The sequence below is a fragment of the Apostichopus japonicus genome, chromosome 23 (genome assembly GCF_037975245.1).
Source record: "Apostichopus japonicus isolate 1M-3 chromosome 23, ASM3797524v1, whole genome shotgun sequence".
In the NCBI taxonomy this organism is placed as follows: domain Eukaryota; kingdom Metazoa; phylum Echinodermata; class Holothuroidea; order Aspidochirotida; family Stichopodidae; genus Apostichopus; species Apostichopus japonicus.
This window is the reverse complement of record NC_092583.1, coordinates 15,648,178-15,663,478: the sequence shown is the minus strand read 5'-3', so window position 1 is coordinate 15,663,478 and position 15,301 is coordinate 15,648,178. Positions and strand designations below refer to the sequence as shown.

The following is a 15,301-nucleotide window of genomic DNA, read 5'->3' as shown; positions in this document are numbered from 1 at the left end:
CCCTTCACTCAAATGGTGAAAGAATATAGTTAATAATAGTACTATACTTTACATGGAGATGTTTAAACCTAGTCTCATGAATGAGGTCATCATATCAAGATGAATAAAGTAATGGACAAAGTAATACAGTAGTCAAGGTAACAGTGAAGTTATTTAATAATAAAAATAATAATAATAATAATCAGCAGTTAGTTTTACAACGCTGAAGCAACCACAAATGTGGGAGAAACTGGCAAGGGCTTATGGATTCCAACTTACACTTCCAATTCAACATTTTGCTTCCAATTCAACTTCCAATTCAACATTTTACCTCAAATTCGAATCTTTCATTTTAGAAAGTCATTTCAGATGGGAAAATCGTAGATTGTTCTTGGATGACAAACACACCTTAATATGACCCGTCCGGGTATCGAACACCTCCTTGCTTCAAATATCACCGCCTCTAGCTTTCTCTTTCATTCTGTTTCTTTCATTTTCAAAAGAAAACTACCTAAAATTGTTTAATACCAAATAAGAGGAACAAAATCCAGATACAACAGACCGAGAACAAAAGATTTGTCAAGTCAGTACAGACACTCTCATTGCATCTACATGGAGGACTGCCTCTTATGATACATATGACTTGCTTAATGAGAACAAGCCTTACTTTTGACACCATCTATAAATAATCAAATTACATTACAGGTTTATGTCACAAACTGAAAGTCAATTAAATGAGAAAATAATGACTTGATTTGATAGTAAACATTATGTTAGCCTATGTTGTGGTTGTATTTTGTTTAATATTGCTTTTTATAGATTTATATTAATCAACTGAGTCCTATACAAGAAGAGTATCAAAACTGTCCAATTAATTAATTTTTTTATTTTAAAAGAAAGCTTATGCCAATTTAGTTTTTAATGAATTTCATTGTCATTTGATTTTAGTATCAAAAAACAAATTTATGGAAAATTTTAGTAATTAACCTTTAAAAATTGAGATATTCCTAGTTTCTTAAAAGAGTATTCATATTGTATGAGCCAAACAGTTTGAAGGCTTGTGGCACTTTAAAAATGTGGAGATGTATAGCATATATGCTTGATTACACAATTCCACAATTACTTGAAATAATTTATTTGCCATAGGTCTCATATACTGCACGACAGCATCTATTACGTGTTTAACTTCCCTGTCGATCCTATCGGTGGGATGAAAATTTCCAGACGGCATGATTCATTGCGTTTAATGATCTGTTTCATTTCTCATTTTCTATGCAAATTCTCATTGCGAAGTTGTATTTTTTTGGTCCCAAGGTTATTCTGAAATTAGCAAGTTTGTAGTTGGAATGGAACAAGATGAGGTCTTATATGTGCCATTACAATTTGTTATTTACTAGCTTGTTTTGCAAAGGGGGTGAGGAGGGGGAGAGGGGGGGAGATTCTTTAGATATTTTATTCTATGTACATGGAAGAGTTGTGTTTGGGCATAGTTGGAGACTCAAAGTCAGACAATGACAAAATTATTATTGTTTCCACATCAGTTTCAACATTCAAAGCCTTCTGCAGACACATTCTAAAGAATATCCCAAGCCATATGCACATATCCCAAGGAATATCCCACACTACTTTTAGACATATCCTAAGGAATATCCCACACTACTTTTAGACATATCCTAAGGAATATCCCACACTACTTGTAAACATTTCCCAAGGAATATCCCACACTACTTGTAGACATTTCCCAAGGAATATCCCACACTACTTGTAGACATATCCCCAACGAATATCCCACACTACTTGTAGACATTTCCCAGGATATCAAGCCACCTGGAGATATATCCCAAGGAGTATCCCAAGTCTACTGCTGATATATCCCAAGGAATATCCTAAGTAACATCCCAAGCCATCTTCAGTCACAAACAGTTGTGAAGTTTAATTTACTTTACCCTATGTCTCACCTACATAAACAATTTATTTGTCTCTTAATGCATCATTTGACAAGACATGAGTTACAACCATGAACTTTCTGAGATTTAATTTGACCCAAGCATATGTTGTACAGAAGTAATTCATGCCATCTCGGCTGAAACATTGTCCATATAGTTTATACGAGGGTTTAAGCGAGACCCTATTAACAGTTTCAGATGTTCACTCAGATGCAATGTATCAAGATTTGAATGAAACTTTTACTTTACAAATGATAATGGTTGGAAAATCCAGATTCCAGTACAGTGAAAAAACTCCCAGCCTCCACCGGGATTCGAGCCAGGGCCTCTCGCTTTATATGCAGACAACCTTAGACCAATTATATAGACAATGGACAGTGATTGTCTGTCCAGAGGTTGGGAAACTGGTAACGAAGGTCACCATACCTCCTGTATCGAACAATATTAGTCCTGTTTTGGTGACATGCAGTATTTTGCCTTACTCCAGGGATCAATCATGATGCTAACGAACTCAAAATCATTTGTGAATCCTAATTTGTGAAGCCGGATCTTGAAAGAGATACTTTGAACAGAGTGCATATATAAATATTGTCAAAACATGACTTCATAACACTTAGCTAAAATTGCTATAATGACATATAAATTATTACTTTCACACAGTGCCTGAATATATCCATCATATTCTGTCTTTACAATTTAAAAAATAATACCACTGATGAAGTTAATTATCTTTTAGTAATTATCCCAGACAAGAAGTAAAGAGGAAAAGGAAACAATAGATTGTAATTGGAGTTGTATAGAATAAAGTTCTTGTGCAAAGGAAATACAGTTTGACCAGTCAGTGCAGAAATTCTGCAGGCTTAGAGCGTGGAATTTCATTGCCCATGCTTTACATTCAAATATTTTTACATAATACACTGAAATGATATTGCCACTTTTTCACCTTTGTTGATTTCTTTACGATCAACGTGGTTTCATGCACCCATATGGAACAAACACATCATGTACGTCTGAAGATACAAACAGTATGCTACTTTGGAAAGGATTCTAGTCCATAACTTTTGCACGAAAAGTTACTTTTTTGCAGTATTTTTGATCTTGAAATATTGTTATTCAAAACAGTTCCATTCTGTTTGTTTTTTCAAACCTAAAAGTACTGGTTTATCCATATTCTTACAAATCCATTCCTTTCCAAAAACTAAAGCTCTTAGCACTAATAAGTAACCGATGCTAGAGCCCAAAACGATCATAAATTATGATCTGTAATAAATTATAGCAATCAAGCTTCCCATGTAACATGAAAATACTTGTACCATAAAACAATGTTTTACAATCAATAGAAAAATCAAGATGACTCTTACCACTTTGATTGGAATCTGCTGGTACGATAATTTAACCATCTTTGTTCCTCCAAAAAATTATAAGATTTAAGAACTTTCCCCAATGTTGACAAACAAGAAGCAGAAATGTGGCGGCTGTTCAACTCAGAAATAACCTCAGCTTTCAATAAACCAAAACCAACAAATGATTGTATAAAGGTTGGTCTTTCCTTGCCTTGCACACCACCAACCAGAAAAGTAGAAGTAAACAGCTGTTTATTTTCCACCGTTTCGCAGAAATCTCTCAAGACAGGAGGAATTCCACCTCTGCTGAACTTGCGTCTGTAAAATTCATTTATTTAATGATTAAGAGACACTGGTATGGCAAACTAATTTCAGCCGCCTGATTAGTCTACTGGGAGTTGATGGATACTAGAGAAGTCATCTTCCGAACAATCATCAGTCAATCCGCTCATAAAAAACCTCCGCCCTTAAGCTTTCGTGATCAGGAATGCTCAAGGCTAAAGTTCTCCGGAGACTAATTTATACATCTAGAATCTTATTTTTTGTTGTTGCTCAGAGCGGCACCCGGCGAACGCGGAAATGTGAAACCCCGTGATATGGCTAAGTGCTCCGGTTCTCTCCCACCCCCCACCACTTGACAAACAGCAAAAAATTGTTTCCTTGCACATGACACTCAACAACAACAAAAGCAAAAAAAAGAATTGTGTCAAAAATGGCCGGGAGACACGACGGTAATAATAGCCTGTACCCTGCGTGGTTATGAGCACAGGTGAACAAATGCACTGGCAGGGACTAACACACAGAGAAGGTGGGAAACTTAAAATCAGAAAATCCTGGGAAAACGTGACTGTCATTGATTCGCAGGAGTGCGATCCAATACCGTGTCGGCGATAGCCGAAACAAACAACAAGAGAGGATTCAGAGAGATAGACAATAAAAGACAATAGGATGATTCAGATTAAAAATGATCATAAAAAATAACACCTGTTACCGTTGCCAACGGTGGGTTATTATATATTGTAAGAAGGTCTACGTAGCAACGCACAATAAACGCCCAAGAAGACGTGGACAGCAGAAAGAGTCAGAATTAAAAGAGTAAAAAACATGAGTTTGATCCAATTAAAAATTCAAAGCACATACATGAATGCCTTAACTTCAGCCGCAAAATATAAAAAGAGATTTTAATATCTACGCTACAATCTCATCTGTCTTGTAAATTTATCTTAGGGAGAGGGGGATGTTTGCTGCAGGAAGAAACTGATGTCATCTTTAATTTCCTGGCCTCTTGATTAAACAAGCCTATAGCCTACTACATATCAGTTGATGAAGATCAAAGGGAAAAGAAAAAAAAATCTTCAAACGAATGTAAATATTACATAGTTGTCCATGAGGTTTACAAACTTTTTATGAACTTTTATGCTAGAAGAGTTGAAAATCTACATTTCATTCAAATTGTTAACGATGAGAAGCCATATACGTAAATGCACTTGCTGTCTCAATATTTAACGATTGATTAAAAACTTCTCAACGTTGGCAATAGCTCAACCATCAAATTATTCCTAACATCTGGTAGTTTTATTATGCAAATTAGACAATTAAATCTCTCAATCAGGGAAATAACAATCCACAGCTATATAGAAATGGGCAGCACAAAAAAATTTAATTTAACCAAATTGGTTTATGTGACCATTTTGGGGATTTCTAGTAGATTTGGAAGTAATTAAACAGTGATTCAAACTAAAAAAAACTCAAAGAATGACGTTACTAAGAAAACTTGATGAAGTTATCACCATGCAATCACTGTGGAGATTATATTGTATACTCAGTACATGCAACGTTATGGTAGTTAATCTAGAGATTTTGAGAGCGTTGTGGTCAAGTGGTTAAGGCAGTGGACTGTGATCTAAGGTTTGCAGGTTCGAGTCCTGGCCAGATCATTACGTTGTGTCCTTGGGCACTTTATCTCCATTGCCTCTCTTCACCCAGGTGTATAAATGGGGACCTGTGAGATAAAACTGTCAGCTGGGTGCTGTTTGTTAAGTTTGACAGGTTATCGTTGACTAGGGTAATGTTGTGATGAGCCTTGAGCACCATTATCGGTGGATATGTCTGCGCTTTATAAATTTTTATTATTTTTATTATTATTAGTATATATAGCCTAAACATTTCACACTAAAGCAACAATCACTGTGGAGGTTATATACTCCGTACATGCAACGTTATGGTAGTAAATTTAGCCTACACATTTGTTACTATATTGCAAGAATTTTAACGTTCATCTGTATTTTTAAAATATAGGCTCCATTAGCCGCCATGCAAACTCACTTAAGTGTGCATAAGCTACTTTAAGCCCCTCTTCTATGCTTTTCCCCTGACACAAATTTCTGTGGGTTGAATTAAAAGGCTCTTGAAAACATTGCGTTAAGCACTAGCTTTGCCCATGCACCTGTGGTACAAGGTTGTGGCAAATGTATGTGAGGAAGTCCCCTTTACTATGTCCAGTACCTTAGATATTCAAATGTAGTCAGTTTGTAAGGAATTTAGGCAACATATTGCAAACAATATTGAACAAAAGCTATGAAAAAAAGGTAACAAGCCTTTCCCTTTAATAATATATCACAATATCTTCTTCCAAACACACCAACCAAGTATAATAAGCATCTCTGGATCCAGTAATTGCATTTTCTGTTTCGTGTTATATTTCACGCTGAGATTATCAAAAGTATATTGCTGGGGACTGAAATGAAGATAAAATGCGTAGAAATGTATCTCTTAAAAAAACTCGCAGACAATCTTTTCCTCCCCCCCTCTCTCCCTGCCCCTCCAATTTGTCAATAATTTCAACACAGGACCCTCACATGATACCATTGAACTGTGTATTGATTTTTGAACCTTTCATTAAGTCTCAAATTGGAACCTCACATCACTCAATGACTCATTGCGTTTTGGCTTTGCCGTGTATAGGACAGAGACTTCAAAGCCACTTTCTGCCATTAAAAGTCAGAAAATTCTGAAAGACTCCAAAACTCTGGTGATATATTTTCTGTCAGCTAATAACTGTGAAATAACTTCCATCCTGCCTCTCTTCACCTTGTCATCAAGATTTTACTATCTCATTTACTATCATACGTACTTTAAAGCTGTGTTCGTACTCGGTCTGTAAATATACTTTTTGAAACACATATTGTCACCCTTTGTACATCAATGACCATCAAAAAAACAAAAACAAATTGGGGGCCAATGGAAACAGGACATGTGGAATAACTTCAAAGCAATTTATCAACAAAATTAGTTTATGGCAAAAATTATTTTCTCTCGTAAATTTGTTGTTAGTCTTAGTTTCCACCATGATTGGCAATCTCTAGCAAATTTGTTTGCAATTCTGTGGGCTGGAAATATACCGGATGCCTTTAAGGAATTTATCAATGTATTTTCTGGTTGCCATAGCAACAGAAATCTTTACGCCCAAAGAGATGAAACTATATAACGCGGAACAAGACAGACTCTTTTCTTCAATGGGGTGTTTCTCAGAATTAAAGCAGAACAAATGTACCCTATTTATGCGCACATTGTATATGAGTTATTAGTTATAACTCTCTTTCCATCACCATGGTAACACAATTTGCATGGCATCTACACCGCACAGATAGCATATTTGAAATATAAGACGTGGGTGGATTTTCTTAATCTGTTTCTTGAGAACTTACATAAAAAGCAGGCTTTGTATTTACGTTTTTATCTCCCTTTTTCTTGTTTTGTTGTTTCTTCAAAAGACTCATCTCTCCAGTTTGACAGAAATTGCAGGATTTAGTGCGACATTTCACATAGCATATAAAATATCCCAGCGGGGAAAATTTTCCGACATGGATTACAAATGTCTCATTTTTATACTAGCTTATGAAAAAAGATTATGGATGGCTGCAACCTATCATCAAAGCCACATTTAGGAAAAGGAAAATGTATATATTCCTTCAAATTACTCAAACCCAATCTGATAATTACATTTGGGCCACTGAGTAATGACTTCTCCCTCCGGAGGGGGGGGGCTGAAATTTGTATCATCCATTAAGATGCATTTTTATTTCTGTTAGACAAGATACAAAGAAATTCTTCTGATAATCTTGTAGAGTGAATCGTGTACAACTGCGTTTGCGAGGATTCTAGATTATCACTGTGAACTGAATCTACATCTGCAATGGCGGTGTTGATACAACACAAAAACAAAAAAATATAAATATAAATAAAAAATCAAGATAGACGATATGCAGCAAGAATACAGTACCCGTTGATTGACAGACCTATGCAATGTTTTACCTGGAATAATGTGGTAATGCCAATATAATCGTCAATCAGGAGATAACGTTTAAGAAATTTGGCAGAAGATGGTGTCTACATGCATGGTTGCCCTCAATGGTACATTTGATTTATGTTATGTATAATGAAAATTTGGGTTTACTTTATACCAAAGATTCTCAAAAAACATTCTACATGGTCCAAGGAGAGCCAAAATGTCACTTAAAATCAACACTGAGTAATGTGTAGGATTAGACACATATGGAGTATTCAATTGCCTTAACGGCCTGCATACAGGATTAGTACAAAATGATAAGTACACAATTTTTAGGCCGCTTTCACTTAGTGGGCCAAATCGAAATCTTTCATAGGCCCCCTGTCTTAAAGCCCAGATTTATATGAACTGGTCCATTATTGACATACGTCTAATGTTAGTCTTAGATGATAAGAGACCCCTATAATAAAATAATAATAAAATAAACGGCCTGACAAATATACATTTGATGTTAGCTCAGACACATGCAGTGCTCAAAATAAAGAAATATGAATACAAAGAATATGATCCCCCTCCAACCCCCGGCCCACCCCTCCAACCCATACCTTTTTCAAATCAGTAATACCAAGAAATGTCCATGCATATACTCAACGTTTGGCCTATTCAGGTGACCAACCCCATCCCCCTGCCCCCCCCCCAAAAAAAAAGAAGTTTCAATTATTACTCCCAAGTATGAAAATGTCAGCTTTGTTTGTAGGAGGGGAAGGTCTGGGCTGAGGAAAAAAATTGTAGAACATTATAATCAAACTTATGCATGAACCCTATATTTTCATATAATATTTTACTTTGATCAATTGTCCTTTAATTGTTTAAAACATTCCAAGTTTTGCTTGTGAAATGTATCATGATACTGTTTACCACTGACAACAAAAAATTGATCTGAACAAACAAAATTACGAAAAAAAAAAAAAAAGTATATGAAAATTGCTTACCACTTTTATAGCAGGAGATGCTCCTGCAGAGGCTTTAATATGCCCAGAATGCATCGTTGCAAACACAACAAATATCTCATAAATCCCACCAAAATTTTTGACAGAAAAATGAAGGCTGTCACTCGATCCTCTAGAAAGTTTTGTGATTATTAAACTTCCTTCAATTGGCAGTCATCGGTTGATTACCGAGGACTAGCATTCCAGTCTCATGAAGTTGTTGATGCTTGTTGCAAAGTCTAATTGTTGTCACATATACACGTGTGCCCCCCCTTTGGCATGACATAATACATGAGACCCTCGGCGGTACATTGTAGTCAAGAAATAAAGTGAACCAGGGAAAAGTTATGGTATTCTTGACAGTCGGTAAGTGCTTCTGTTTTATTTCCTTCCGTTTCTATTTTTATTATTTATTCATTTATTTATTTTTTTATTTTTGATTGTTAATTAACATATGCTCCACATCTTTCCAAATGCAAGCAATTTTACTGCATTCTCGACTGACTTGTTTGCAAATAATTCCCAGTCACTTGGAGCGTGGTACTTTAAGAAAGTTAAATATGCAAGACAGTAAAACTGAAGTTACTGATGAGAATAAGCAAAGCAGGCCAAACTCCCTTTGAATTTTTATTATTATTACCCCCAGACTAGTACAAGATACAAGCACTGGTTGGCTGGCAACTCGGAAGATTTCATTATCCAAAACAAATACGACGGTCTCCAACTGGTAAACAATAATTATCGTTAACATTAACGACGAGTCAGGGTTGCTTCAGCTACTTGAGAACATATCTGCCAAATACGTACCAGATGTTTGAAACAAATCATTGAAAATCTTTGCAAAAAGTGGAATTTTTTCTTCTTTCTTTTCACATGCTATTTCACAAATATATCTTCCAGCATCATGCAGGCAGCATCGTGCAGGATCGATCCAATCCATAAATGTTAAATAGGAATGGTGAAAAGGTCCCTCTTTTATACTATTAGTATTTAATCGTTGCTAAAGCAATGTTTTCACATAAACGTCTGTAAACTGTGGTACAGAACTGGTACTACCTTCATGTAACATCAATCATGAGATCTTCAGGGGCAAATACAGACTTATATGAATAAAGTTATAGTTATTTTCTTGTAACTCCCAAATATACATATATATATCTAAATATAGATATATGTTGGTGGGTGTGTATGTATGTGTGTCTGTCTATACCAACAGGCAAGGTCAGAACTGGTTTAAATACACTGTCATGTGGAATTTTTTCAACATTTTCATTCAGTTACTGGACAACGATCAATAAATTCTTCGATACCGATGTAATGTCTGTCGCCAATCAGTGGCAAAATAGTTCCCAGAAGTGAAAATTCAACTTTTTTCTAAATAGTTTCCTTGACACGCATCATCATCACAGAGACGGACAGCAAAGAAATGGTTATCATCGACTTTAAGAGAAGACTTCCGACATCATCAACCGTCCAAATCCGATATCATGAAACTGTTTATGTCTTACTGATAGTTTGGAGGATTTTCAGCGCGAAACACTCTAGAAGGAAATATGCCTGAATTAAGGTGAATGAAATGCTGGGAATTAAAGATAAGAACTAGATTGAAGGTCAATTATCGCTGATATAAATATCGAAAAAGGCATGAAATGGTTGGATTCGTGAGCGATGAAACGTCTAATTATATCCCAGAGAAGTTTAACTTTTTCTGCAGTTTCAAGATTGCAGTACAGTCGTATCTGCGACGTCTTGCTCTCGTAGACAATCAACCAGACACGATTGGTTGTCCTACAGTCGGGTGAAGTTAAAGTGCTTCAGTATTGGCCGGAAAAAACTTAATAGAAACACTGGACAACATACTCGCATATAAAATGAACCTGTTACTCTCAAGTAGCTTAGGTACTTCTCTAGAGAGGTTTTCCCTTACTGACAAAAGAAATTGTTTTAAACGTCTTACAGGCACCAATCCTTTCAAAAGCTTCTAAATGTTTAAAGGAAGCTGTTGTATATGGCTTATAATAATACTGACAACTGTACAAAAATACAAGAGAGAAAACGTGCTAAACTTCCCGTCTACCAGCAAATCTTTCTGCTGGGCAAATGTATATCGGTTATTGCTTTACTTATGGTGTCACTTGATCCGCTCATACCCACATAAGTTCTCCCAATGATAACATCACATTGCAAGCTGCCTTAATTGGCTTTGTGTGTTTACAAACTTCAAAACTGACATCTAGATATACTAACAGACTAACGGACACTGATGACGAAAATGAAACAGAGCCATTCGAGAGCTGATGGTGATTTGAAAATCGTTTGCTCTGTAAACGGCAACAAAATGAAAAAGTCAACAGGAAAAAAAAAGTTTCCTGGCTAATAGAGAAGGCAGTAACTACAACAGTCTAAAACATTTATTTATTACTGCCGGACGATGATAATAATACAGATGTGGCCTTCGAACCAGCTGGCCAAAACTTGTCGTTAGAAATTATGTAAGTTTTAATTAACGAAGAGGAGGTTCCATCAATTAAATAAATGACGGCAGTTTCCCGGTATCACGTCAAATAAAGAAAACCAACGCCTCATTCTCCGTGAAGATTCATTTCCGGAACAAAAAGCCGCAAAATTTGTAACCTTGAAATAAAAAATGACCGATCCTTCTTCCACTACTTTCCTGACTGTTTGAAGTCTCACTCTGTTAATTTTGACAAAATATTTTCAGAAATTGATCAACCAACTTCTCATTTACCGATAAAGAGGCTGCTTGGATAAATATAGACATAAAACGACACTTCCGATGCCCCGACTAAAAGAAGGGGAATAATTGACACTTTGGCGAGGTAATAAAAAAATTCTCCGACCAACTCCGTCTAAATTGTCACGGAGACCTTTTTGATTCTTTCTTTGGTGGGTTGCAGCCGAAGATAAGTCGGAACTTACGTTTGTAGAAATTACCGACTCCGTCGGTGGATATAACATAATCCTGTATCCAAAGACATTCTAACTTGGTCTTAATGATGCCCAAGGAACAGTAGTTTAGCTGTTGGGGATGTTCTAATTCTGAGGATATTAATTCAATTATATCTCTCGGCTTCGCACCAGGGGCATTTTAATTCACACTGAAAAAGCTGGCGTTTCTGATCGTACCTAAGAAGTATGTTCTGATTGTAAGACATTACTTACTCAACCCAATTTGCCCTTCCGAGATTGAACCTGATTAGCTCGACTTTTCGAACATGAATATTAGATTAAAGTGTTCGTTCGGGGAAATTCTTGCATTTACGACGTTTATGACGTTCTCGTCGACTTGTCTTTAAAACCCCTACAAAAAATTATCACATTGGAATGAAAGCGCAAGATTTTACTGAAGTGATAAAATTACACTGTTTCTTTCCAGGCATATCTGATACTTTTGCAAACATCACTGAAAGATGTCTTCTCCAACTTTCGAAAACCTCTGATAAAATCGATATAAAACTTCAAAATGGCATAAACAAGGTTCACAGTTGATGATTTCATGAAATCATATCCTAACAGCTAGTAAAGACAATAAAATTCCAAAATCCCAATCCATCCAGTCCAAGATGTATCACAAGGAGGAGACGAAAGTTACCTTTGCTCTCAAGAAAGTTCCTATCAGGCTATGTACGCGTCAAGGCCGGTGTTAGATCTTGGAGGCAATATCTGATGAAATTAGCCACGAAGTGAGATGGAAACCAGGAGGTGATCTTCGTCAGCCTTTCTCTCCTCCTCCGTCATCAGCGTGTGACCTACCTATGTTTTATCATAATCAGATGAATATCTTTCGTTTAACCATCAACACCTCCACCTGTGTTTTCTTCCAATTCCCAAAGGAGCTATAATTCAATTTGGGGATGCAGGCTAGATGTAAGCGGTACGACAAAGTGTTTGACGACCGGGATACACAAGAGGACTCTCCGCCCAATTTGCAATATGCCACACATAGATATCAGACACCCACATGTCTGCCCGACACCGGCCAGACGCTTAAATGCGCCTTCCTTATCTTAAGGTTACTTTCGATGAATACTAATTACCCTTTCATGAAACTCTCGGCTGATTTCATTATGAGATTACTACATGCACGAAACTTTGAACAAAAAAAAAAACAGAAAAAAAGAAGATTCCTTGCCCCACTGGTAAAGGCCTGCAATGGAAATCATTTCCACTTACAGCCAATCAAATTACAGTTGCCACGGCCGCCGAGGCAAGATATAAAAAATAAAGACAAGATCATCGGGGAAAGCAGATGATTGGCAAACGGGTGACGGAAGCGATGCCAGAGTAAATCCAGTCTATGTCTCGAGTCCTTCAATTCAAGAAAACAAGATCATTTTCTGCCAAATTCAAAGATACAAAATAGCTTTGGAGCTAACTCACCAGAAAATTTAATTAAAACTAAATATAACCCGCAGACCCGTCATGTTTCTCGTGTCGAACCAGACGAGCAGAGCCAGACGAGGACTATAGTAATAAAAGTTTGTGACGTTTTAAAAATAAGAACGGACGATTAAATATCGAACATCCCAAGCATTGTCAAAGTTGTTAAATTTCTTTCAGATGTAGAAAAAAAAAATTTAAAAAAGAATATTGTTAGTGTCACTTTCTTTTCCACCCAATTACTGGTGTGATGTCAATAATACAAGCTCGGCTAGCTTTTTGAATGAGAGGTACTCGGTAAATGGTTTCGGGTCTAAGAATAGCTTCGATATTGCCGGCTGCATATTCCAGAAGAATCTGTCGGACAAAACACCAAGCTGCACTATTGGGAGGGCTTTAATACTCTTGAGGTTTAGAGGAAATAAAAAATCTTTTCAGGTACTGTAATTATAGATAGCACACCACCAAGTCAGTGTACTTTCTCAACAACCAAAAAACACTTAATATGAGGAAAGGGGGGACTGAAGGTACGAGAGATAGGTACTGTTCGCAAAAAGACACTTCAAATTTTAGATCACTTTTCAAACCATCATTGTTTGATTCTGTTCTGAGTTATTAAAACTGAAGAGTTTACAATTCAGTATTTAATTTCATGATTATAATTACATTTTCATGTTCAGAGTTCAGAGTTTAAATCATGTATTCACTAAAAATTAGCTAGGGTATATTCACTTCTCTGTTCAAATGCTGTTAGCATAATTATATCACCATGCATGTCCATCCAAACAAACAAAATTTATAGCTACTCTCATTAGTGAAGATCTGGTCTCATATAACACAAATAATTATGGTCTTAATAAAAGTGTTAATACACACTTCTGCAGTGTGATTTGTGTGAGAAACATCTGTGTGCAAATGTGGAATCGGATTATACATCCATAAATTCACCGACAGCTAAACTACGCTTGACCTCAAAAATCCATCGACACAGATAATTTGAAAAAGCGTGCCATGTCGCTTGGGCAATTAGGACATTTAACAACTGATTTTGAAAGCAAACATAGTTATATGATTAAGATTTAATTTTGAAAAACTGGAAAAGACATGTATGTTAGACTTAATTCAGGATTCAGAGTTAACAAAGACATGGTAAGTCTCTTGAAGTTCAGCTCAGACAATCTAACATCATAAACAACTTTAGGGCATTTGCGGGTCTTTGGGGAGAAAAATTACAAATCAACTTTCCTAATTTTGATTTTAATTCCTCAAAGGAGTTGTAAAGATGAGGAAGATAAAATAGAGTTCACCAAGAAAAGAAGGTTGAAAACCAGGGGGTCGGACGTTAGTTAAAAATTCCTTCAAAACATCCAAAATTTTTGCAAACTTTCTGTCTTTGAAGTCAGATTAAAATAAGTTTCTATTTCACATCACTGTAGCTCATGCTTGTAGTGTATAGGGAACAATCAATTTGCATAAATATGAATATTCATTTTTTCAGTGGCATCATATAAACTCAGCTGTTTGGGAGGTGGGTGGGGCAAAGTTTGACCCATGGAAAAATATGTGCAGCCTGCAGGTCAATTTTTTGTCGCACAAAAGATTTTTCCTTTTAAATTTCGCTTGTAGAACCTTCTAACATTAGACCAAAACTATTATTTATTCAACCATATGTAGCTGAAGCAATTATTTCATGAATGACCGAACAGGAAAACATAAATGGTTACCAGTTCATTCTAGGAACGGTAGAACAAGGATGGTAAGGTTGTGGGGAGACAGGTAAGCGAGGAGCGAAGTAAATCATAAACTTTTCTAGGCCTCCTTTGAGGGTCGAGTTGTATATGGGATACAAGATAATGTGAATCTAAAACTCTCATCTTGCATTCTTCTCATAATGTAATTTTTCCACTAATGTTGAAGGGTGGGTACAAAATTTTGGGGATGCTTGTTGACGTTGTTGATGTAATTGACTATGTAGCATATATGGGGCCAACAGTGATGACCTTTATTCCCAAAAAAGTCATATCCTTCCACACACTTCCATCAGATGTAGCTACAAGCCTAGCCTAATTTAAATATCTGTGCAGACTGCCGTAAATAACTGTCATCGAGACAGACTAATTAACTGCTGTTAACTAATACGACTTTTTAAACTTAATTATCTATCGGGTGAGAGAAAGTACAGTACTTAATTCAAGTCAAAGTGTGCGTACGGAATGCAGAATGATAATTAGATAGGGGAATGTGAATGTTAGGGGAATATGTTTACGATGTTTTAATTTAATAAACCGCAACCAGAGATATCGATGCTCTGAACATTGGCTGTGCACAGGTTTCGCAAATGGAGTGTTTCAACTG

General features: G+C 36.2%; 1 protein-coding gene across 17 annotated transcripts in view; it reads right to left on the bottom strand.

Moving 5' to 3' along the window:
* Positions 1 to 15,301, bottom strand: part of LOC139964551 (prolyl endopeptidase FAP-like) — a 251,697-nt gene that overhangs the window by 76,784 nt on the left and 159,612 nt on the right. The window contains exon 1 of one of the 17 annotated variants that reach the window (XM_071966219.1): positions 8,549 to 12,361. The exons of 14 other annotated variants lie outside the window; for them this stretch is intronic. In XM_071966219.1, the coding sequence (XP_071822320.1) occupies positions 8,549 to 8,602 (54 nt within the window). In that variant the 5' untranslated portion in view covers positions 8,603 to 12,361. Of the gene's footprint in view, positions 1 to 3,286; positions 3,807 to 8,548; positions 12,362 to 15,301 lie in introns of those variants that run through there. 2 more of the 17 variants (XM_071966220.1, XM_071966222.1) reach the window with 2 other exon arrangements.